This window comes from Mastomys coucha, unplaced genomic scaffold (assembly GCF_008632895.1).
Source record: "Mastomys coucha isolate ucsf_1 unplaced genomic scaffold, UCSF_Mcou_1 pScaffold4, whole genome shotgun sequence".
Classification (NCBI taxonomy): Eukaryota; Metazoa; Chordata; class Mammalia; order Rodentia; family Muridae; genus Mastomys; species Mastomys coucha.
In genome coordinates this window covers 54,699,506-54,725,876 of record NW_022196910.1, presented here as the reverse complement: position 1 = coordinate 54,725,876, position 26,371 = coordinate 54,699,506, and the positions used below count along the sequence as shown (strand labels likewise).

Below are 26,371 nucleotides of genomic sequence, written 5' to 3'. Positions count from 1 at the left end.
AGCCAAAAAACAAAAAACAAAACAAAAAAAACAGACAGACAGATTGATTTTAAAAAATGGGTAATTGACCCAGGAAATCAGATTTCCTCTCTTCTGGTAATGCTGTTAAGTTTCCAAGCAACTGCACTGCACCAGATGTTTCACCTAAAGTAAGTTACTAGATACTTTGCAAAAGACAAGCAGGAAGGGACAGTGTGGTGTGAAAGGAGAGCAGCTATGGTACCTGGCCTGGAGAGCCTGCCTGCACTGCCGCCTTTGCTGCTGCCAATGCTGTCACCTCTGGTGAGGATGGAGATTCCACTGAAGCTGCTGGCTTTGGTGACAGGTGGTCGCATACTGCGGACAGAGCCATCTGAGTCTGTGCTGCTCCAAGGCCGTGGCTCTAGGGATTTGAGTTCGCTGTCTGTGCTGCTCTGTCGGCTGCTTGAGGTGCGGCTCAGCCCTTCCCGGTTTCCCCTGCAGAAACCACAGTGGTCAGAGGACCTCTCCCCCAGCCCCCCAATTCAGCAGAAGGGCCAAGAGAGAGAAAGAGAGTTCCTTTTTTATTCTCTCCCTAACAAAGAAGAGGGGGAGGGGTGTGGACATTGACTTCATGTGAGTTGGCTGGCCAACTAAGATCTGATGGGAGTGACAGAACAAGGTCCAGTAGAGTAACAAAGAGCACAGAGGCAAATCTGAAAGACTTGAACTGGCAGCTAGTTCAACATAGTGATCTGAGGTGAATGGGAAGCAACACTCACAGTACTGAGACTGACTGTGGCTTCTTTTCCACACCCTGCAGGGATCTCACAACATGCAGGAAATGGGGGATAACACAAGGGTGACAGCAACTTCTGGGACTTCTTAAAACAAGAGGACTCCTAGAAGTTACTGTTGGTAGGAAGTGAGAGTAGCCAGTGACATGGATAAATCCCAAACAAGACCTTCCAAACAGCATGCATCCAAGCCAGCAGAGGTACTATTTATGGTATCTTTCCAGGGGTTGGAAGATTATAGTGAGGAGTCTGAGTGTCCAAATTGTTTTGTTGAAATTCCATCTTGGTATCTAAGAACAACAGATGCCACAGTTGCTAAGGACTGATGTCAGGAAGATCAAATGTATGCTTGGGACTTGGTAGAAAGGGACAGGGGTTTGACTGTACTTAACTTATAAGCCTTGAGGCATAAGTTAAGGCATAAGTGAGGCATAAAACTACTGAGAAAGGGATCCTTCTGTTCTTGCTTTTTATAAAATATCAGGCTTATCCCAACATTAAAAACATTGTCTGCACTGGTGTGGTTGCTTCTCTCCTACCATGTGAATTCTGGGATCAAACTCAGGCTCTCAGGCTTAGTGGCTGGCATCTTTACTCACTGACCATCTCACCAGCCTGCCACCTTATTTTTTGAGACACTGGCTCTCACCAAACCTGGATAGCTAATAAATTCAATTAGACTGCTCCATGGATGCTCTGCCTTTGTTTCCAGCCCTACTTCCAGGACAGGGTTACAGATGTATTGCCACGGCCAGTTCTTCCAAAGGCGTTGGGGTTCTACACATAGGTCTCCATGGCTCACTGCCTGGCGCACTTACTGCTTCGTACCAAAAGCATGTGAGGCTCAACGATTTCCTTCAGTTTAGTTTCATCTCAACAACTACTACCTGAGGGAACCACATGACAACAATCACCAAGATTTTGGGGTGTGTGTGTGTGTGTGTGTGTGTGTGTGTGTGTGTGTGTGTGTGTATACACATACATACATACTGGTAAATAACTTGGCAAAATCATAGTAGTTTGGATTCCCTTCATCATTATCCCACCAAAACAAAATAGAAAATGCTACCCCAATCACTTTAGCTCCAAAGGTCCTTTGCACAGTTATTCTGAGAGTGAGCTAGCTTGCTTCCTCACTGCCCCATTTCTTCCATCAGATAGGATCCCATCATCCTGCACTGGCTGCTCTGGACCTCACTCTGTAGATCAGCCTGCCTCTGCCTCCCAAGAGCTGGAAATGCAGGTGAGTGCCATAAGTGGCTGGCAGCCACTTTTCTGGTTTCTATTAACCATGTCATGGAGAGCTAACAGCATGCTGGCACAACTGATTAGCAATATATCAATTCTTCTTTGCTACCCCAAGTACATAGGGTCTCATGTTCCTCTATATGGAGCTAGAATAAGGGACTGTACCTAGTCCTGTTTTCTCTAAAACTTAACCTTTATTCTCTGGATGCCAAGAGCAAAAAAAGAAGCAAACATAAATCAGAATTTGTTCAAGACAGAATCAGGATGGAAGTGAGAGCCAGTAGCTCTGTCTCAGGCAGGATATAGAAGACTCAACACCAATGTGTGATGGTTCCTGGCAGTGCAATGACTGGAGCTGCTCATTAGACACTAGAGCATGGACTCTTGCTCTTCTCAACAAAAAGACTGCATTTATCAGGCTAACTTGTCCTTTACTTTCTCTTGGTGCCTGAGGCAGATGGAGAATGAGCATCTTTAAACTAAGTGCCTTAGGAAGTAGTGCTTCTGGACCTATCCAGTTTCCCCAGAGCAGTAATGGTCAAATGCTCAAAGATGGATTGTCTGATGACTCAATACATTATTCTCTTGACAGAGAATCTAGACAGAAAACAGATATGTTTCCTTCTCTATAAATAATCATATCACAAGTCATATGGCAATTTGGGAGAGCCACTAAAATTCCATTCTGAGGAATGATTGGGTTGAGTATGTTAGAGAGATGGGATAAGGATGAAGGACACACTCATACTTCATCTGTTATAAAACCAGAGTTAATTTAGGCCAACATTTAGGCCCTGATCTCTGTTACTGTTTCAAAATGGGTGGTACATAGCCCAGTCAGGCCCCAAACCTGGTATGTAGTCAAGGATCCTCCTGTCTCTACTTCCTTAATGCTGTGATTTAGGTATGTGTGACATTAGACTCAGCTCATGTAGTAATGAGGATCAAATCCAGGGCTTCATACATGTTAGGCAAGAGGTATACTACCAACTGAGCTTCATTCCTGACTTCTCTGATTTAGCTTTAAAGTAGACTTAATTTAGTTTTTTATAGGAAGAAATCCAGTTTGTTGGGTCTGAGAAATGGTGGGGTTATAGAAGGGGTTATAGAAGGGGCAGCATTTGATATTGGTGGCCTAATCAATGGACTAAGACCTCTAAAGAACTGGGGAGTTGCCAGTTATTGCCTGAGTAGATGATAAAATTTGGTATATTATGTATTTTCAAAAACATGAACGGACAGAAATGTATGAGGCATTTTACTAGTAAGATGCTGGACTATGATCCAAAACGGGGCAAGCAGTCAGTCTATGATCTGCATTTTAAATTACTTTTTTTTTCTTTTTTGAGACAGGGTGTTATGCAACCCAGACTTGCCTCAAACTACCCAGGCACACAAGGATGGTCTTGAACTTCTGATCTCCCTGCCTCCACCCCTTGAGTGCTGGAATTCCAGGTGTGTACCAGTATCCCACGTTCTTGTGCTGCTCCTGAACCCAGGTCCTTGGTACACTAAGTTCTTCATCAGCTCAATCATATTACCAGCACCTAACCTAGGTTTAAAACATTCTCTTGTTATTAAATCTTTGTGTCTTCTTTTAATTTATTTATTCCTTTATGTGAGACAGAATCTCACTATAGCCCTGGCTGTCCTAGAACTCACTATGTAGACCATGTTGGCCTTGAACTCACAAAGATCTTCATAACTCTATCTCTTCCCCAATACTGGGATCAAAGGTGTGTATCATCATACCCAGTTGTTTATTTTTAAACAGCATTATTTTATTTTAAATTATGTGTATATGTCGGTGTCAGCAGGGAGCCTAGGCATGCGATGTGCTCAGAAGAAGGTGTAAGATTCCAGGAAGCTGTAATTATAGGCATTTGTGAGCTTCCTAATATGAGTGCTGGGACTTGAACTCAGGGTCCTCTGCAAGATCAGTATGTACTCTTAACTGCTGAGCCATTGTTCTAGTCCCACTTTTATTTGTAATTGTTAATCATTTTTTATATCTGTGTGTGAAGGTCAGAGGACAACCCCAGGGGCTAAGTTCTCTCCTCCCACCACCTGACTCCTGGGGCTGAGCTCAGGTCACCTGGGTTGGTGGCAGCTGCATTCACCTGCTGAGCTGTCTCACTGGTCTTCACCTAGGTCTTTAATCAAAACACAGTTTGATATTTTAGGCTTGCAAGAAAGATTTGGAGAAGTGAGGGCTGCACCTGCTCACCAGAGTCTTCAAGCTATTATCTGCACAGTTTGGAGTAGCCTGATGCTCACAGGAAAGCATCGCTCTTAAGTGAATCTGAATTAGGCTTCAAATAGAACACATTTGAGAGGAAGGCTGTGTGTAAGGAGCTGGTGTGGGACAATGGAAAGAACACTGGACAGAATCAGCCGTGGTCTCACCACTTACAGCCACAGAAACGGGGGCTCACTAGTCCATCTCTACCTCCTGTTTCTTGTTATATAAACCAGTTGACCACGTCAATACACTGAGAAAGTTGAACCAGGAAAGATATACTTAGGCAACTATAAGGCACTGTTTTCTGGGTTAATTATGACTACATAGTATATACTACCTAGCAGAATTTCATTTTTTATGTGAAAACTTTACTTATCTTTGGTACTATCAACAATGCAGAGTTCACTCAGCCTCTGGTTTTGAGATGGACTTCAAGGTGGCACTGTCTAAAAGTAAAAGAGGTCAGAGGGCATGGAGATATGGCTCAGTGGTTAAGAACACTGGATGCACACCCAGAAGACCTGAGTTTGGTTCCCACGACCTACATGGCAACTCACAACTGTCTATAACTTCTTTCAGGGAATTCAACACTATCTTCTAGCCTCTGTGGGCACTGCATGGATGTGGTGCACAGACACTCATACACATACAATAAATCTTAAAAATTTTAGAAAAATGTAAATTCTCTATCCTTCCCAGTAGTGGGAAATGTCTTTCTCCTTCTTCCTCTTCCTTTTAGGATTTATTTTTATTGATATGTATGTATCTTTGTGTGGAGTGTAAGTGCTTGTGGAGGCTAGAGGGCATCCAATCCCCCGTTAGTCGCCCGAAGTGAGTGCTTCGAAGGAACTCAGGCCTTCTACAGGAGTGCACACTGGTAACCACTGAGCATCTCAGCTTCAGGAAGGCCAATAGAAGACAACTACAGCTTTAAAGTGAGACCTATATTCTACATTTCCTATCGCACTAAGGATTTGAAAAATAGAGAAACCCAGCCGGGCAGTGGTGGTACTTGCCTTTAATCCCAGAACTTGGAGGCAGAGACAGGTAGATTTCTGAATTTGAGGCTAGCCTGGTCTACACAGAGGACTACACAGAGAAACTCTGTCTTGAAAAACAAAACAAAACAAAACAAAAAAATAGAGAAGCCTTTGGAAAGAGTTAGTATTGAAATGGTGTTAATACTCGTGCCCTTTACACTCTGTAGCTTTTCTGTTGGTAAATCAGGAGGACAGATTATAGTGAGTGGGTACCAGCATAAAGTATTCCTCTCACATCCATCCTATATTATCCCTTAGGATGAGACTGAGAGATTAAAATGAAAGATTTTATTATGTTTGCTTTGTTAAAAAGTAAGAGCATTGGGTTAGTTAGTACAGCAAAGAACAGCAGCTCTGCTCACAACGAAGGGTGAATAACAGACAGCAAGTCCTACAAAGCACATGCTCCAGGTCCATTCTAATGCACACCTATCCTCTGAGGTTGGTCACTGTAGACATTATAATGTCTCAAGGTAAAACCACACACACACAGAGATTCATATGTGTATTTATATACGTGCATGTATTATCTTTCCTAGAGACACAAAACAGTCCCTGCTCTAGGTTCAGATATCAGCAGAGCCCATCCTTTTCCGTTATAATACATCTTGTGCTGAGTTCTAGCCCATCTGTGTGTGTGTGTGTGTGTGTGTGTGTGTGTGTGTGTGTGTGTGTGTGCGCGTGCGCGCGCGCGCGTGTATAGGGGGTGAGGAGCAGCACCTGCCTGCCCTGTCTCACACAGCTGGTGTCCCCTTCACCCATCTACTCCAGGCTAAGTGACATTGGCAACAATAAAGTCACTGAGGTGGAGCCTTTTTTTCCCAAAAGGAAAAAAAAGAATCGAGTATTGCAAAACTCACAAATTTAATTATTCCACAAGCAGCCATGCATGGAGCAACTCACTCACTCCACTGAAAAGATTACAGCAAAACAAAATTAAAAGTAAAGAGGAAAGAAACTGATCACACACAGGTACCTAAAAATCTGCCTTCTCTTGTGAGAGCTAGAAGGCAAGGCTTCTTTGGAGAGTCTGCTGGTTAATATCAAAAACAAAACAGAACAAGAATAGCATCATTATAGGATTTTATTAACCTCACTGATAAAGCTGAGAGCATGCTGAGTGAGTGGTACTAACCTGATGTCATTTAGATATCCATTCTGGCCGGTCTAGGTAGGGGAGAAAATGGAAAATAACTCATAAGAAAATAATAAGGCACAACAGAAAAGGATGTCCACGATGCTATGAATACCCACACTCTTCAAACCCAAGCCCTCAGCCATCAACAGGGAGGAAGCAGGGCTAGAGTGACCCCACCGCCTTATCCCAGACCAGTTTCTCACCTGTCATGTGAAAGCATTTGGCAGTTTTAGCCTCTCCACAGCATTTAAAATGAAGGTCGGTAAGGGGAGAAGTATTAGAGGAGGGACAGGAAAGCTATGAGCCTAATTATTCCCCCCTTTTTAGCTCTATATTTATTGCTCTAGTAGTGAACTGAGTGTAATAATTGACATACTTTATCTTAAGCATGTTCAAAGGAAGGGGGACATGAAAAGGAAACTTCATTTTTTGGAAATTAACCTCAGTGGCTGTTTCTCTTTCTGCCCGTTCCGTTTGCCCAAATGAAAGGCGCTGTGCCTTGAGTCCCATTATGGGTGAGATATTGGGGACACAGATACTTTTTAGAGCCTAAAAAAATAAGGACATGGAAGTCTGAGACAGTTCCACCAGGATTTTTTCTGACAAAGCCACTGAGCTGAGTGAAGTGAGCACTGTGGTGGAGCCCAAACCTTAGGAAAGGCACTGAGGATGGGCGTCCAGCTGTTGAGCACAGCAGGCTCTGCACAGGGCAGCTTTCCCAAGCCGCAGTGCAGGCTCTAGAGAAGGCTGCAGCATTTCCATCCGAACACCCTTCTCGGCACTCCCCGTTCTTGCGGGCGGGCCTGTCCTTCTCCTCACTACCCTTCCTCGTCCCTCTGACTGGGCGGCTCCTCTCCACAGGAGGCTTTGGAGGGTGGTGGGCTTTGGCCATCTCTCCTCATCTAGATCTTCTGACATTCCCGAGGCCTCTACTACAAGAGCTAGGAAATACTGAAACGAAAGTGATAAATCTACAAGGATTTAACAAAGAATACATGTATTAGTAGAGGCTTGAGAGACTAGGAATCAGGAAGAAAAGGAGAGAAGCACTAACTTTGCCTTTGCTATCTATGGCTGAGTTCCCCTAAGGTGATAACTAGCTTCAATGCCTTGTAATAAGCCATCTGTGCTTTCAGATAACAGGGCTTGTCCAGGGCTTGGCACAGTGAGGTAGGCAGAAGTGCACACACAGTCAGCTAGGCTGACACTGCTGGGGCGACCTAATCTAAGAGCCCAGAGCAGAGCAAACTATCAAGAGGGGGCTTGTTGTGAATATGGACGCTGGTGCCAGAGTGTCTACAACAAACACTAGCACTCTGGCTAACTAGCATTGTTATGGTAGGCTGTTATCAAATCCCTCTGTGTCTTAGATTCTCCTCTATAAAGTGAGAAAAATAATTAAAATTACTTCACAGATCTGTTGTGAAGATGACATAAATTAACCTACAAGAAATGCCTAACAGACAGTAAGTACTACATAAGCATTTCTAGTCACAATTTAGGGTCATCCTGGCCACAACCCTGACATCTCTGCTCTCCACCCACCTGGTGCACAGGTGATATACAGAACTCTTGAGTAGGGATGATTTGGAGGACAGACTTTTGTGACTCAGAATGGAAATCTACATAATAGAAGGTAAGAAGATTGCCTCTTGAATTCTAGGACAGAAAGCTTGTGGTGTCCCACTTTCCATAAGAATTCTTAAAAGCGCTTGGCTCTCTGTCTAGACAACCAACAAACATTTTTCTGGAGTGGAGACATTTTTCTGAGTGAGGTGATGATGAAAAGACACACATTGTTTTGTGTGCATTTGTGTGTGATATAAAAATGGGAGGGGTGTCTTGATGAAAGAAGAAGAACAGAGGAAGGGCAGGAGAGTAGTGTCCATCCACATGATTTAAACTTCCTTTGCTGCTAAGATATTACTCTGCCTGGGTCCATGTGTTTTGAAGGTCTGTCCATCTGTTGCTCGTCTAACCTGTCCCTGAAATCCTGCTCTACGTCTCTTAGACTGAAGGCAAAGGCAGCTAGACACAGGGTGACAAGTGCATTTGATATGGCCACAGTTCCTAAAGACTAGACACAGGGTGACAAGTGCATTGGATATGGCCCACAGTTCTTAAAGAGGCATTACCTAAGCTGGCTGACTGCTGTCCTTTGGGCTAAAAAGCCCTTCCTGTTCTAGGAACAAGGTAAGAAATACAGGAAGAGAGGCTTCTTGTCCCAGCAGTTAGTGCCAGGAATTGGGGGCACCTTCTGTGCATGGGGTGTGGGACCTGTAGAGGATGATGCCAGAGTAGCCCTTCATAAAACATCAATATATTCTAAAAATTAACTGGCCAAGCAAGATGTGTGTTGAGCCTGTATGGATACTGAGTCTTCTACTAAGAAGCAACGATGTGTCCAACAGACAGTGGGAGTCAGGAGGTTGAGTGGGAGGAGCGAGACTTAGGGCCCTTTCATCAGCTCTGCCAAAACCAATTCCCTTTCCAGTCTAGTCACATTTACCAAATTCAGCCACTCCAAGTTTTGGTTCTTGTTGTATAGCACACAGCAGAATGTATTCTAACACAAATGAAAACCTATAGCTTTTCAAGAAAACATGCTCAGGGTTAGAGGTCCAATCTTGGACTGACTGATGTTGGTGCAAAGAAAAGAAAAAGAAACAAAAGACCCAGCAACATTTCCGGAGGGTTCATCCATTCACAGTTGCAAAGATTACGAGCTAAGAGCTATGGTCTGACAACTCTCAGAGGCTACACTTACCTCGCGGGCAAATATTCTCTCTCGGACCCTTTGATATTCCTCCTCTCTCTCTTCTATTGACTTGCTCCTCCTTCCATCCTGCAATGGAACTCTCATCTAGATCGGTGAGCAGAATTAAGCTAGTTAAGTTCTCCTCGTACTGCAAGCTCACTGCACACCAGCAAGGAAGAGAAACTGGGAAAGTTTATGGTTGCCATAATAATAATAATTAAAAAAAAAAAAGGAAAATAAATACAATAAACTTTCCAGTCCTGGACAGGTTTCACTGGGCACATCTGACCATGCAGTTTGGGAGATCAGCTTTTCTGGATGGTAGAAGACTTTTCCACCCTCCCCCAAACCCCAAACCCCAAGAACAACAACTATGTGTAAGGACTGGGTCGATTCCTTGGAGTACTCAGGTATTGCTCAGTCAGTAAAGATCAAGAAAACAGCCCTAGGAAAATAAATAACAGTGCTTTAGAGGGCAAGTAAGGGGAAGAAGGAAGCTGAAAAGGGCAACGCCCTAAGTGTTTAGCACAGCTGAACGCAGAGTTTTATAGAACTAGCACTGAGCAGGACCCGTCTTCAGTCACTAATGCCATATCTAGCAACCCAAGTCAAACAGGACTTAGCAAAATCTCCAGAGTGAGGCTAAACTCAAAGACTAAGCATGTTTCTCATCTTAATTACAGCAATTGAAGGGAGTTGAGGAGATAGAAATACAAAGAGAACAGCGCAACACAGGAGAGAAAGAGAGAGAACAAATGGAAAGAAATGAGTAGAGAAAGAACAGATAAATGAGGCACAGTGAAAAGAGGAGAGGAAGACAGCAAGAGAAGAGATGGGGACAGAGAGACATTCACGTTCTCTGACAGAGTGACAGACCAATGTTGGATGGGCAAATGACCACTCTGGCTAGCCACCACCTAGCTTCCCACCACCATTCTTCTCTTGATGCTGTTTGTGAACCCTGTCCTGGGCCAGTGTAACAGAGAAACCTTCTCCACAGTGACCACAAAGGCAAGGAGCTCCAAGAGGGAACTCATTACTCACTGTCATCATGCTACAGAGAACTCTGACCTTCCATCAGAGGCTCCAGATGAAGCCCTAAGGAACCCACTGCTCTAGGCCAAAACTCTTGTCTTTACCTGTTTCTAAAGGCAACCCCAGAATTCTGGGGTCTTAACTCCAATTAGACACTGTCCTCTCCACATTTTGGAACCTGTGTTCTGCTAATAAGTTTATCAGCTCTATTACAAAGAGACCCTCAACAAGCTGCCTGGCTTCGAGCATAGCATGCCTGTGGCAGAGTAGAAAGCATAACGGGGCATCAAGGTGAATCCCAGCTGTTGACTACCAGTAAACTGACTTCAGGCAAGTAACTTAATATCTGGTAGACTCAATATTTTTATGTGTAAAGTGGGGTTAATAACCCCATTTACATTGGGTTGTGGAAAGGATTAAAAGACATAACATATGTTTAAAGCAAAGCTCAGCTCAGGGAAAACAATAAAATAACAATACTACGCTTGTTACTAATACCACAGCCAGAAAGTGCACAGAATCTATGCTACTAGGGACCAAGCTTGAAGCTGTGAGAGGAAAGGTTCCCAGTAGAAACAGACTCCCTTCCATTCCAAGCACCTGCAGGCCTGAGTATTTCCTGATACATGAAAGGGGCGTTGGGGAAATGTAGAGAAGGGTATCAGGATGGAAAGGCTCTTTCTTGTTTGTAAACATTTGTCTTTTTGTAGTTCTCTTTGCTTTCGATCAGACCCAGCGTGTTTGTCCACATTAAATAACGGTGTCTTTCTTAAAAGGACTCCCTTTTATATTCAAGTAGCAAGCAAGAAGGTCCTGCTCTCAAGACACCTAAGTGTGACTGGAGAAGTGTGGTATTGTTATATGGTTACTGCTCCTCACCAAGACTCATACTGGTTCTACCCGACCATACTCTTCAAATCTAATCCCCTTTGGCAGCCAAGCAGATGTAGGATAACTCTAAACTCTCTATTTAGCTAAGAAATCTAATACTCAATTATTTGCTGCCTAAAGGGGCAGGTCAGAACAGCAGCCAGCCCCACCATAAATAGGATAGTTCAGTATGTTTATTGCTTAGCTCCACAGGAGTAGATCACAAGGAACCTGAGAGTTCCCAGCACTGGGTCACATTAACTCACCATGGTGAAAGGAGTTGGGAAAGATTAAGTAGTTTACAAAGGGTATCAGAGACACACCTCTATAACTGGTTAAATTAGACCGTAACTTTGCCAGTTTGAGGCTAGCCTTCAGCTAGGAGAAGAGTGGAAATGGGATCAAGTAACTTTTGCTTATTTTGGTAGCTCATGATGTAAGTTCTGTAAGACAGGGAGGGGCTGGGCAAAGAGATGGCACTGAAGTCAGCTACATCAAGGCTGATACAGGGAGGGACCTTGTTTGTCCAAAATGAAATGTTACAAGCTAGAGGCAAACCTAAAGAACTGTAGGCCAAATGAGACCTCAGCACCATGTCTCACTGGGGCTTTGAGCGTGGCAACTGTAGCCAATCCTCAGTGTTAAGTCCCAACAACTCAGGATAACAGCTATATGTATTTTTCCATTCTAAGATATTTTCAATTTTTTCCATTTCCCCAAATCCTTCTCCCTTCCCAGTTTCTCTCTTTATAGGCCCACCCTCTTCCATTCTTCACCTGGTTATCATCTCGGTCCATACTGGCATCATCTCTCTTGAGAATGAATCTCTGTTGAAATTCTGTGTTCTTCTCATCTTTTATATGTTCTGAGAACCTCTGTTCAGGGCTAAGATTTGTAAGGAAATGTGAAAAGAAGGAAGGAAAAAGACCTTTTTGTTAGGGAGAAGAAGTTCTACGCACACTTCTACTAAATTCTGTATCTCTAAGAGAATTTTTGGTATTAGGAATCACCCCAAAAGTGAAAAAGTCACATGAATGTTCATGTGAAATCTGTGTGTGTTATCCCCTCCCCTTCATTGAGACAGCAGCTCATGTAGTCTGGCTCTCAACTCCTGAGCCTTCTGCCTCCACTCAAGTGCTAGGATCTCAGGTGCACACCACTCTATATGATGCTTGTTCTTCAGTGTAACACCTCTTCATTCAAAGTTGTGTCTGGCCTATACAAGGTGAACAGAAGCTAAGGCCAGTCTTCATGAACCACCAGTATCTCTAATCAGAATCTATCTCTAAGACCTCACAGAAAGTAGGAATCAATGAGATCCCCACCCCCCCACCCCACCCCCGATTCTCTTCTATCCTGGCTGGTTATCCCCTGAGAACCGTCCAATCAATGGCTTCTCCTTACATCCTCGTGCTGCTGGTTTTGTTGATGATGACAGCTTTCCCGGTTTGATCAACATTGTGGTCCATCCCAAAATAGGCAGCTACCCGGTGTAATAGCATCCGGTGATATGAGGTCATCTGAGGGAACTTCTTGAACTGGTTACTGAAGGGATATCAGGGTAACAAGTAAAAGAAGACATCAACAACAGAAGCCAATTAATTTTCTTAATGGTGTCTAATGGGGAAAAAATTTAGAAGGATCAGATTTTGTACATTAATTTGTTCCAGCCCCTAGTAACACTGCTTGTTCCCAGTGCGTGATGCCTCGCTTCCACCCACCTTAATGTTGTCAGTTAAAGATGGGAGTAGAGTATTATCTGGGGCAAAACCTAGCTACTAAAAACAATATAAATTCTTGTTGGCTCAAGTTTAAAATTTCCTGACTGTTTCTTTCTCCCTCTTTTTTCGTTTTTTTGGGTTTTCGAGACAGGGTTTCTCTGTGTAGCCTTGGCTGTCCTGGAACTCACTCTGTAGACCAGGCTGGCCTCGAACTCAGAAATCCGCCTGCCTCTGCCTCCCAATCTCCCTCTTTTTAAAAAAAGATTTATTATATATATGACATTGCAGCTGTCTTCAGACAAACTAGAAGAGGGCATCAGATCCCATTACAGATGGTTGTGAGCCACCATGTGGTTGCTGGGAATTGAACTCAGGACCTCTGGAAGAACAGTGAGTGCTCTTAACTGCTGAGCCATCTCTCCAGTCCCTCCCCAAATTCTTTCTCCCAGGGAGTAATCACTTCCATGCCCTTCCTTTGAGGAAAGACTGATGCCCAAGGCTGTCCCCACTTCCTCCCCAGTGTCCCTCCCACCTTCCAAGTGCATGTAGTCAGAGAAACCTACTTGTTGTCATTGATGAAATCCAGAATCTCTTGCTCTAACTTTAGCAGCATCATTCTGTCCCTGTTTAAACAAGATTAAAACAAAACAAGACACAGCCCTCCCACAGACATTAAAAGCTGGGACTGACAACCAACTTGTTCATCACAAAAACTGAGGGATGCATCCAAACTCTAATTAATAATGGACATCACAATGCACAAGGCAAGAAACCTCTGCTAGGATCTGACTGTCCTATGGTATTCTGAAAAAGAACACCAACTTAAGTACCTATTTTATAGATCTTTCCTAACATGTCCTTATTATTTATATCAGCACTCTAATTATTAGCAGCAATTCATGTAAACACATGCTCTATGCTTGTGAATGTAGGCATTATGCTCATCCCACCCAGAACTCAGAGCTCTAACGCAGCTATGACTTTGCTCATGTACCAGTCACTAGCTTGCTCCTGTGGAACTTTAACCAGTGAGCATGCAAGTCTTATGCTCTTAGTCATTATATTCTTCTTCTACAACATTGTTGTCAACTCTTCAAAACACAGAACTCTCAATGTGACAATATTCCAAATACTTCAAAAATAAAAAAAAAAAAAACAATAGTTTAGAAGAACTAAGAAGCAGTGGGCATCCAATATTCTAATAATAGAGAAATGCTGGAAAGGAGAGCTGTTTGGCTTCAGAGCCCCACTGCCCACCTCCCCACACACCAATCATGTTATTACCTTGGGTTCTTTTTCAGTGTATTTACAAGAAATTCATGTAGATCTATTCCAGTAGAGTCGGTATATTCTTGGCTAGAGTCTAGAGACACAACAAAAGAAATTTAAAAGAAATGAAACTGCTTGCATAGTATCTAATTTTAAACAAAAGCCAATGTCTACACAGACATTATGAAAATAGGACACCAGAACTAAACTAAAGGTCTCAGCATAAAACCTTGAATGGCATTTACTGCCAGCTCTGTGAAGCTCCCATCATGGACTGGGCTGTGATAAAGCACTGGTCTAGCATGTGTACTGTCTGAGGTTCAATTCCAAGTACTGCTAAAAAAACTAATACAAAAAGGAGAAGCCATGGGCTAAGGAAACAGATCGGTGGACATAGTCAGACCCCTAACACCCACACAAGAGTTGAGTTGGCACTGGGGACAGAGGGTGAAGGCAGGCAGCTCTGTGGGTTGAACCCACTACCCAGTGAGTTGTGGGTTCAGTATAGAAACTATCTCAAAGAGTAAGGTGGGGAGGCTGCTGAGGTGGTGGAGTGGAAGTGCTTAGTGCCACAACTGGTGACCTGAATTTGATTCCCAGAACTTAATTAGTGCAAGGAGAGAACTAACTCCCAAAGTATGTCTCTGACCTCCACACAGACATCACACAAACAGAAAATAAACAAACACAGAAATATGTGCAAAAAAATTAAATAAGAGCCGGGCAGTGGTGGCGCACGCCTTTAATCCCAGCACTTGGGAGGCAGAGGCAGGTGGATTTCTGAGTTCGAGGCCAGCCTAGTCTACAGAGTGAGTTCCAGGACAGCCAGGTCTACACAGAGAAACCCTGTCTCGAAAAAAAAAAAAAAATTAAATAAGGTAGAAGGCAAAAGAAAAACACCCGACTTCAACATCTGGCCTCCACCCCGTGAACATATAAACACACACACCACACACACTGCAACAACAGGAGGATGACTATTTGGGCTACAGTGCTATATCACTATTATACTAAAATACTACTACTTAACCTTAGTATGTACTGAGTGTCCTGATCAAAACGAAGCAGGTTTTATTCTATAAATGAAAATAGGTGAGGGCAATGAGTTGAACTTTCCAAAGTCTCAGGAAATTTGTGTAGTTTTAGTTGCTTTGTCAAATACAATTTTTCAAAGACTAAAAATAAAAAAAAATAGTATGTGGTGTGTGATGTGTGTGTCTGTATGGCATATGTGGTGTGTCATATATGGTGTATGATTAGTGTTACTGTGTGTGCTTATATGTGTGTGCCGGGGGCCGAGGGGCGGTGTAGACACATAAGCCCTGGTACAGGAGGTCATACCACAACTGTGTAGAGTCACTTTTTTCTTTACATCTTTGTGGATTCCAGAGATTGAATTCAGGTTGTTAGGTTTGCAGTGCAAACATTTTTACCACAGAGCTATTTTGCTGCACCTCAATATGATAATTTTTATAGACTGTATCTTTAAAGCCAGAGTCTAACAAGCAGATGCAGATCTGTATCATAAACTATAACTAACAGGGTGGGGCAATATTCAGTTGCTAGAGTGCTTAGTTAACATAAATGAAGCACTGGGATTGGTCCCAGCACCCCTAAACTGGCATGGTAATCCCAGTACTCAGGAGATGGAGGTAGAAGGAGGGTCAAGACCAGCCCAAAGAAAGTAAATAAATAAAGTAATATATAAGTAAATCACTGTAGCCACTCCCAATGGAAGATATGCTACTGTGATTATTCATACTACCATCTCTCCTGGAGCATAAACAAAGTCAGAACTGACTACACTGCCTTATTCTAGGTAGTGTCAGTCCTGACAGAGTGCCTCAATGTGGTGTGGGAGGCCCTGAGGCAAGATAGGTTAAAGAAGCAAAAAAGTACTTAATGTAGTTAATGAGTTCCCCAAGTAAGCAAGGCAGCAGGAGACACAGAACTGCAGTGGATTTGAGGTGTCAAGACAAAAAGAAAGAAGACTGTAGATTTTTAATCCTAGCTGTTCGAGGCTGAAGCAGGAAAATTCAAGGCCTGCCTGGACTACAACTTAAGTTCACAGACAGCCTGGGAAACTTAGTAAGATTGTGCCTCAACATGTAAAGTAACAGGTGGGTGGAGACATAGCTTAGTGGTAGAGCCTAACATGTGCAAGGGCTAGCTAGGTTCAACCCCTAGCACAAAAGGAGAGTAGAAGAGAGTGAGTTGTGGGTGTAGCTCAGCTGGTAGAGGGGACCACATTAAACCAGGCAGAGTGGCACACCCCACTGAGATAATCCCAGGGCTCAGGAAATAGAGGCAGGAAAGCTGTAAATTCAAGATAATCTTCACTTATAGAGCAAGTAATAGGCCAGGCTGCTGACATGAGACCCTATAGCAAGTTATAGGCCAGGCCGCCCACATGAGACTCTATAGCAAGTTACGGACCAGGCCGCCCACATGAGGCCCTGTAGCAAGTTATAGGCCAGGCTGCCCACATGAGACTCTATAGCAAGTAATAAGCCAGGTGGCCCACATGAGACCCTATAGCAAGTTATATGCCAGGCGGCCCACATGAGACCCTATAGCAAGTTATAGGCCAGGCGGCCTACATGAGACCCTGCTGCAAAACTGAAGAGAGAAGGATCTGGAGAGAGAGAAGGCTTAGCAGTTACACTGCATGCTCTTCCAGAGGACCCGGGTTGATGCCCAGCATACCACAAGGTAGCCCTTTACTGTCTCTTTACTCTAGTCCCTGGAGAACTGGCACCCTCCTCTGGGCTACCTGGGTGCCAGACATGTACATAGTGCATAGATACACATGCAGGCAAAAACATTTATATACATAAAATAAAATAAAAATGAATCTGGAAAAGAAATTGAGATGCTGGCACATGCCTTTAATCCAGCACTGGGAGGCAGAGGCAGGAGGATATCTATGAGTTCAAGGCAAGTTTGGTCTACATAGTAAATTCCAGGCCAGCAAGGTCTAGTCTCTCAAAAATAAATAACAAAATAAAAAAATTAAATAAAACACCTTCCCCCTAAAAAAAATAAATAAATGAGGGAGAGAGAGAAGAGACAGACAGACAGACAAGGCAGCGCGCTGTGGGAGCAAGCTAAGCCGGGTGAGAAAACAGCCTCACCTCTGGATAGCATCCTCCTCGGGGCCTTTTCTTTGTTTTTGTCCTTGTCTTCCTTTTCAGAGACATCTTTTGTGGACTTTTCTTCCTCCTTGTCAGAGGGGCAGCTGATGTGCAGTTGAATTATATCCTTAAACAAAGGAAAGAGGCATGTAATCAAAGATGGGTTAAAAGATTTAAATTCTATGGTGGGTGTGGAGAAAATGGCTCAGCTTAAATAAGAGCACTTGTTGCTCTGACAGAGAACCCTGCGTCCATTTCCCAGACCCTCACAGCAGCTCAGAACTATCTGTAACTCTACTTCCAGGGGATCTGATGACCTCTTCTGACACCTGCAGGCATCAGGCATGCACACTGTATAGAGACAGACATTCAGGCAAAATGTTCAGACACATAAAATAAATCAATCTTTGTAAAAACAAACTCTTTTTGTGTTTCCCTTAAAATAAATTAGCAAATCTTGGGAGGAAAGATTTATCTTTTCTTCATTTAAAAAAAAAAATCTCTGTGTGTGTATGTGTGTGTGTATGTGCATGTGTGTGTTTCAGTAAACTTGTGAAGGTCAGAGAACCTTGCTTGAGATAGGGTGCTGTGTGTAGTAGTGTGTCCCAGGCTAGTTAGTCTTTGCCTCTTACCTTATTATAGGAGCACATATGGTGGGCATATGAACTCAGGTCCTCATACCTACATGACAAGGCTTTACCCACTGTGTGTCACCAGAGAGTGGCACTATTTGAAAGGATGAGCAGGTGTGGCCTTGTTGGAGGAAGTGTGTCACTAGGGGTAGGCTCTGAGGCTTCCAAAGACCAAGCCAGGCCCAGTGGCTCACTTGCTGCTTTGAATCCAGATGGAGCACTCTCAGCTACCATGAATGCATGCATGCTGGTATGCTTCCCGCCATCATGACAATGGACTAACCCTCTGAACTGCAAGCCAGCCCCAGTTACATGCTTTGCTTTGTAAGAGCTGCTGTGCTCATGGTGTTCCTTCAAGGCAAGGGAACACTGACTAAGATACCCACTGGATCATCTCCCCTGCCCTTTATCTTTATCTTATAGAAGAGTGTCTACTGTTAATTACTTTGGTTTTTTTGTTCCACTAACAGCAGAGGGCAACCTTTTCCTGTCAGAAGTCACAGCTAAAGCTGCTCTGGCTATCCTTGCAAGATCAGCATGAGAAGGGTGTGTCAGAAAGGGGTGTTCAGCCCCAGGTCCTCTGCCAGGGAGCAAGACATTAAGACTCAAAATCCCTACTGTCACCACCTAGAGTCTTTTTCTTTGTTTCTCTCTTCCTTTTTCAATGGTTTAGTTATTCTTATTTAGGTGCATTGGTATTCAGCCTGTATGTGTGTCTGTGTGAGGGTGTTAGATCCTCTGCACTATCTGCATCTAACTGGAGTTACAGATAGTTCTGAGCACCCACAGGATGCTGGGAGTCAGAACTGGAAAAGGTTCTCTGGGAAAGCAGCCAGTGTTCCTAATCACTGAGCCATCTCTCCAGCCCCTCCATGTAAGTCCAGGTCCAGGTCTGTAACCCTAGCACTTGGGACACAGAAGCTGGAGGATCAGAGGTTCAAAATCATCTTTGGCTACATACAGAGTTTGAAGCGAATCTGAGATATATAAGACCATTTCTCAAAACAAAATAACACTTTGTTTCTTGATTTCTAGGTCCAGTGTCCATGCTGGGGGTTGCTACCATGCTTTACCCAACAACTGTCATGCTCAGAAGAAAGAGCACTCAGGCTTGTAAAACACCTACCTGGGTGTCTAGTGGCCCATCAACAAATGGAGTGGAGGATTCCTCACATACTGCCAGACTACGCACCAACTTGAGCTTGGAATTAGACTGAAAAAACCAAAACAGCACAAAACAAACATCAAAAACTACACTTCATACATACATACATATATACATACATTCACACACACCCCTTGTTGGCGAATGTTTCTTAGACTCTGTTAGTTGCAGTTTCTATTAAGTAGTGTTGTTGTTGTTCTTTTTTCTTTTCTTTTTTTAAAAAATTGAAACAGGGTCTAGCCTTGTGGCTCTGGCTGCCCTGGAACTATGTGGACCAGGTTGGCATGGAGGAGAATTTGGTGAATATTAATACTCATACAAACAGCCATTCTAGAGAATCCCTGAGTGAGCAGAGAAACCAGCAGTTCAGTATGAACAATATCAAACAGTCTCAGGCTCCCTGGAGTCCTGTCAGGTGTCATTTCAGGCTCAGATATAGACTGTCGGAATAGGAGAGAACAAGCCAGACTTTCCAGTAGGAAATGTATGTATGTACATGTGCATGTGACCACGTTCACATACTCTGTGTGATGTACACTTGAGACTGAGATACAAAAGGTAGCAAGAAAGCTTTACTTCAAGCTGAAGAGATGGCTCAGTAGTTAAGAGAGCACTGACTGCTCGTCTAGAGGTCCTAAGTTCAATTCCCAGCAACCACATGGTGGCTCACAACTGTTTGTAATGGGGTCCAGTGCCCTTTTCTGGTGTGTCTGAAGAGAGCAATGGTGGTGTACTCATACACATAAAATAAATAAATTAATTAATTGAAAAAAAAAAAGAAAAAGAAAATCTATTTAACCTGAATAAGCCAGGTTCCACTGACACACACTTCTGAACTGCAGAATGGATCCTGCCAGAGAGTAAGTAATGGAGGAAGAATGCTCACCTTGGCTCTTTTCCTGGCATGGCCATGACTGGATGTCCGTCTCTGTTAGAAAAGGATTAAAAAATAGGAAAGGTGCAGATAATATTTACAAGCAATGCATGCTAAACAACAACACACTAATTATTAACTGGTTTTAAATGCCACCACATGATGCCGAAAGTCACCTGCATGGTATTGCCCACTTCCAACTCCAGCAGCTGTTATACAGAATGGATACTATCTACTGTCTAAGCACCATTCATCATGAAGATGAAGAATCAGAATACCATGATTTCCAAGGTTATTGACTGTATGTACTACCAAAGCATGGAGTACTTTTTCCTTATAAGCTTGCTCAAAGAAGTCTACTTAATCCATGATGGAAATGAAACATAATCCCTTCATGTCTTTCTCATATATTCTAGCTGGACTTGAATGCACGACCTTGAATGTATGAATCCTACAGGCATCCATTACCACACCTGGCTTATGCCATGCTGGTGATCAAATTCAGGATTAAAGGCATGCTGGTCAGGCACTGGACCAAGTGAGTTCCTTCTCTTCCCTTCCTTCCTCATTTGACATTTGTAGCCTATGCTACCCCTGAACTTGCAACCCTCCTGCCTCAATCTCCCAATCCCTGGAGTCACAGTCCAGTTATTTTATTTGTTATATGTCTGTACACATGTGCCTGGGTATACATGGACATCAGAAGAGGGCATTAGATCCCTTGGAATTGGAATTGTAGACAGCTGTAAGTTGCATGTGGGATCTGAGAATCAAACCCAGGTCCTCTGGAAAATTATCCTGTCCTCTTACCTCCAGTCTCAGTAACATATTTTAATTACATTTGTGTGTATGTGTGTGTGTGTGTGTGTACATGGAATGTAGTGGCAGTAAGTAGATAACTTGCAGAAGTTGTCAGTGGTTTTCTGCCACTTGAGTTTCAGGGACCAAAATCAGGGTATTAGGCTTGGCAACAAGTTTCCCCACAAGCACCTTCGCCTGCTAAGCTGTGTTCAGAACCCTTGTCCTATCTATAGCTATAGAAATGGAATGGGGAGGGCTGGAAAGATGGCTCAGAGGTTAAGAGCACTGACTGCTCTTCCGAAGGTCCTGAGTTCAAATCCCAGCAACCACATGATGGCTCACAACCATCTGTAACAAGACCTGACTCCTCTTCTGGAGTGTCTGAAGACAGCTACAGTGTACTTACAAATAATAAATAAGTCTTTAAAATTAAGAAAGAAAGAAAGAAAGAAAGAAAGAAAGGAAGGAAGGAAGGAAGGAAGGAAGGAAGGAAGGAAGGAAGGGAGAGAGAGAGGGAGGGAGGGAGAGGGGAGGGGAAGGGAAGGAAGGAAGAAAGAGAAAGGAAGGAAAAAAGGAAGAGAGGAAGAAAGAAAGAGAGAAAGGGATGGAATGGGGAATTTTTCCTCCAAATGCTTCTCTCCTTCACCGCTCTGTTTTGGCTAGTTCTTTTTAATGAGACAAGAGTCTCTACGGCTGTCCTAGAACTCATCATGTAGACTAGGGTAGCTTCCAACTCAGAGATCCCCCTGATCTGCCTCCTGAGCAACGCTTCCCTTTTTTTTTCCGTTTTTGTTTTGGTTTTTGGTTTTTGGTTTTTTTGTTTTTCAAGACAGGGTTTCTCTGTGTAGCCCTGGCTTTCCTGCAACTCACTCTATAGACCAGGCTGGCCTCGAACTCAGAAATCCACCTGCCTCTGCCTCCTTAGTGCTGGGATTAAAGGTGTGCACCACCACCGCCCGGCAATGCTTCCCTTCTTAAACAAGAGAATTCTTCTAGTTCTAAGTGTCCAGTGATGGTCTCATAGCTTCTTTGGATAAGAGATGTGGTATGAGACAAGATAAGAAAAAGCAAAGAGCATGGAAGATAGGGATAAGAGCTCCAGAACAAAGCGGAGAGACTGTGGGGTATGGACATAGCATATGCCGAGGAAGAAAAAAAAATCCTGGAGACAGAATGTGGGTGCAAACAACTAAATACTTGTTAAGATTTCTGAACACACATGTGAGAAGTCAAAATTCCGGCTGTGAAGAAGAGGTTAGGGTATAGAAAAAACTGAGGCTGGAGGATGGAAAGGAATGACAAGACAGAGGTGGAGTATCAGCATGGTCTTGGTGAGATAAGGATTTCTCTTCCCTTTTTTACAAGTTAAAAAAACAACTTGCAACAGTACAAAATGGAGAACTGGGTAGGGGGATGGAAAAGGTAAGAGTTGAACTGGTTAGTGGCAAAGCCTGGTGCAACAAGAGAGGATGGGCAGTGCTTTCTACTGCCTTTTCAAACAGGTAACACACACAGACGGGACAAACGTTCAAAAGATGGAACAGTTAGACATGGAGCAGTTTCAAATCTGTCACACAAATAGCTGACCTGGTTCTTTCCTAGTCAATCAGAATGGATTTTTTAAAAATCTATCCATAGACTTTTATGCATATAAGCTTACTAAAAGTATGTATACTGAAAAAAATCATTTGTATACACTACTCTGAGCTTTTATGAATAAACTAATTTTCAGAGATATCATTCCACAGAAGACTGTTTTGTAACTGACACATAGTATTCCATTGTGTGGCTAGGCTACAGTTTATTTTTACCAATCGCTTTAATTATATATACCCTTAGGATGTCTCTAATCTTTAAAAGTATAACATTAACCATGTCATTGAGTATATCAATAAATATAGTGTATCTACAGTTCATCTTATAATCTTTATAAAGTGTTGCTAACTCTCAAATTGCATGAATGTATATTCTCTAACAATGAATCTATTTACTTCTCATAATGCATAGTTTTCAAAGGATAGCCAATAGTTAGGTTAAAGCCTAATACATATCAGGTACTAAGTACCAGTCAGAGAAGGCACACACACAATCATGCTTTTCTCAGACTTTTCAACTCTCATTTATAACAGGAAAAAGGGAATCAGATAATACTTAAGCATAAAATACAGAAGCAATGGCTGTAGTTAAGGGACTAGGTCATATGATGGAGAATAGGAGACCTAGCATCAGGCAGTAGAATAGATAAATTCAAAGATATTATAAAAATAAAGGCAGAAAGCCCAGTCAGAGGCCATACTCAGCTAGTTATTAATAGGGCATGTGTTACACTGATGGCTTGCTCATTCTAAAAAGAAGCTTGGAGTCTGCATTTTGCATTACTAAATCTCCCTGTTAAAACTGTTCTGAATAACTGATTCCCAAAACGCACGTTGCATGGCCCTAGTAAAAACACCTCCTCTTTCAAACTCTTCAGCTTCCACTCTGGACAGAGACTTCCCTGATGAAAACCTGCAGAAGTAAGAGGGATACCGAAGCTGAGCATGAGAGAGGAAGAGGAATTTTCACGGCTGTTCACAGAACAACTGTATGTTGAGAAACACAAGAGGTCAGAAGGCTTCCTAAGGGATTGCTAAGGGATCCAAGGTCAGTAACAAGACCAAAGACTGAAAAGGAACAAGACCTTCAAAAGATGGCAGCAGTGACTCCAGCTCCTCTGGTTAGAGCAAGAGAGTGGGGAAAAGGTTTTCTCCAACACCACCTACAAATTATTTGTCTACTGAGAAAAAGATATGAGTATCTCATAGGAAATATAAACACTATAAATGTTCTTTCTTTACTGTCTATCTTTAAGAAATATACACAATATGACTTCAGAAGGTAATTGTCTCCAGAGAACAAATAATTTGGATCTAAAAGTTCACTTAATTATCTTTCATGTAATCTTGACAACATATAATTAAACATTCATCACTTATCTGTCTTGAGCACTTAAAATTCATTCTTGGTATCAGTAGAGGCTGGAAGTATATTTGGAGCTGTGGCAAACTGTCTCTTCTCCACACACTCTGGAGGGATGGTGGGGAATAACAGTTCACATGTAGAAGACAATGGAAAGGAAAGCCTCCAGGAGAGGCCTGGCACACAGCACAGTAGAGGAGGACAGGAGAAGAGCAGCCAGCTGCAGAGCACATGTCTGAGGAGCTGTCTAACTTTAATCCATCTCTTTATGTTGTTGCTTTAGTCTTTAAAGACAAGGCTTAGGTGAATTAAGTTGTCTTGTAAAATTATGCTTCAAGTTTCTAGACCTTCCATATTGACACCGCTCCTGGTTCTAACCTTTTGCTAGAGTCAATGTTCTATCTCCCAGGCTTATAATATAGTCCAATCTCACTCTTAGGCACAAAATGAAGAGTTTATAGAAATTGGGCTTGTGTAACCAAAAGGGAACTAGAGTAATAACACAGAAAAAAGTCTCTACTAGCCTAGCTAGAAAAGGATCAGTCTGCATAATTGGGCACCACAGAACTACCCTCTGGGTTCTGGTGACTGAATTCAGGCTTTGTGTCAAATGCCTTCAGGCCACTGAGCCATCTAAACAGCAATTATTACTGGCTAAATATGTGTTTATATGCAAAGTTTGTTTTGTTTTGTTTTGTTTAAGGCAGTGACTTATGTAGCCTGGGCCAGGCTGGCCTTATTCTTCAGTCTCTACCTTCCAAATGCTAGAAATACGGGTGTGTACACCCGTGTGTACAACTCACTATGTTCATTTAGCAGTTTGAGACGATGTAGCCCTGGCTGGATTTGAACTCAGTATATAGATTAAGCTAGCCTTGAACTCACAAAGATCTGCCTCTTTTGCTTCCTGAATGCTGGGACTAAGGCATGTGCCACCATAGCCAGCAGCAGTTTATTTTATTTATTTATTTGTTTTTGGTTTTTTGAGACAGGGTTTCTCTGTATAGCCCTGGCTGTCCTGGAACTCAACTCTGTAGACCAGGCTGGCGTCAAACTCAGAAATCTGCTTGCCTCTGCCTCCCAAATGGTGGGATTAAAGGTGTGTGCCACCACTTCCCGGCCGTGAACTTCCCACTTCTACCTCTCAAAAAATATCACTGGTAGGGCCAGGGATATGGTTCAGTGGTTAAAAACACTGGGTGCTTTTCCAAAAGACCTGAGTTCAGTCCTGAGCACCTACACAGTGAGTAACTCACAACTGCTGTAACTCCAGTGGATCCAACACCACAGGCACTGCAGAACACATGGTACACAGACACACATTCAGGTAAAACACTCACACACATAAAATAAATAAAATCTCAAAAAAAATCAATATCACTGGTGGGACTAAAGAGATGGGTCAGTAGTTAAGAGCACTGGCTGCTCTTGTAGAGGACCTAAGTTCAGTTCCCACCACCCACATGGTGGCTAGCAACTGTTTAATTCTAGTCTCAGAGAATCCGAAGTCCTCTTCTGGCCTCTGTAGGCACTGCACACACAACATGATGCACAGATATAATACAGATATGCATGCAGACAAAACACTCATTCATTCTGTCTGTTTCTCTCCTCTCCCTATCTATCTATCTATCTATCTATCTATCTATCTATCTATCTATCTATCTATCTATCTAATCAAGATAGTTCTGGGCACTGTAATCCTAGCATTTTGGGGGGTATACTTCAAGGTTAGCCTGGACTACATAGCATGTTTAAGAGTCCGCTTGAACTACATGAAGTCCTGTCTTAAAAACACTAAAAGTAAATAAGCAAATAAATAAAAAATGCAAGTGTAAGTTCTCCCTTGTGCTCAGTACAGCATGGCCACGCCATGGTCTGGCCCAGGACACGACAGTGGATGTCCCTATAGTCTAGTCCAGGATAGTGCAGTGTATGTCTCAGTGCTGGGTCTGCTTTTTAGCTGCAGCCCTGAGTTGCAGAGTAATTAGGTGGTGACAAAAACACCTCTGTCTTCTCACTGGTTGGAAATGCTGCCAGAAATACTGTAGATCCCTCCCTTTTGGATAAAGGATGCTATGTGGACAAAGGCAAGCAATGCTGCCTGGGGTTCCAGGACATTGGTTCTGCCAGTCAATGAAGAAAAGGGGAGGCAACCCCTCCCCATGTCCACTCTCTTACTTTGCCTTCTTCCCACCAGGTTCCCAGCACTAAGCTCAATGTGCCTCTGACAGAAGAAAGCTTAGCAGCCAGGAGCCCAGAGCAAGCTACAGACAAGACTACACAAAGGCAAGGAGAATGCTGATCAACTGCACCAAGGTGAACTGTGCTAGCTACTCCACAGTAAACACGTGAGCATCAGCTTCCCTAGAGCAGGGACTCCTGCTAGACAGATGGAAGCAAATCAACCCTGCCACTTAGTTGTGAGCACAGGACCACTGGACTAGATAGAGGAACTTTCTTTTTGGATCTCAAAAAAGGGTGGCGCACGCCTTTAATCCCAGCACTTGGGAGGCAGAGACAGGTGGATCTCTGAGTTTGAGGCCAGCCTGGTCTACAGAGTGAGTTCCAGGGCAGCCAGGGCTACACAGAGAAACCCTATCTTGAAAAACCAAAAGAAGAGACCAGCATCATTGAGGTGACATCTTCTGGGAAGTGTTTTATGAGAGCAAAGAGACTGTGTTCCAGAGATAGCCAAGGTTGTACCTTGTGCTGCAGCAGGACTTAGTAA

At 43.1% G+C, this 26,371-nt stretch overlaps 1 protein-coding gene across 15 annotated transcripts in view; it reads right to left on the bottom strand.

Annotated features, from left to right (window-relative positions):
* R3hdm2 (R3H domain containing 2) overlaps positions 1-26,371 on the bottom strand; it is a 120,996-nt gene that overhangs the window by 26,363 nt on the left and 68,262 nt on the right. For 6 of the 15 annotated variants that reach the window (XM_031350110.1, XM_031350115.1, XM_031350116.1 and 3 more), the window contains 11 exons: positions 19,894-19,935; positions 18,969-19,055; positions 17,211-17,337; positions 14,092-14,170; positions 13,371-13,430; positions 12,491-12,631; positions 11,863-11,971; positions 9,191-9,286; positions 6,421-6,452; positions 6,262-6,318; positions 224-456 (listed from right to left, as the gene is read on the bottom strand). In XM_031350110.1, the coding sequence (XP_031205970.1) occupies positions 224-456; positions 6,262-6,318; positions 6,421-6,452; positions 9,191-9,286; positions 11,863-11,971; positions 12,491-12,631; positions 13,371-13,430; positions 14,092-14,170; positions 17,211-17,337; positions 18,969-19,055; positions 19,894-19,935 (1,063 nt within the window). The remainder of the gene's footprint in view (positions 1-223; positions 457-6,261; positions 6,319-6,420; positions 6,453-9,190; positions 9,287-11,862; positions 11,972-12,490; positions 12,632-13,370; positions 13,431-14,091; positions 14,171-17,210; positions 17,338-18,968; positions 19,056-19,893; positions 19,936-26,371) is intronic. The other 9 variants (XM_031350111.1, XM_031350109.1, XM_031350119.1 and 6 more) reach the window with 5 other exon arrangements.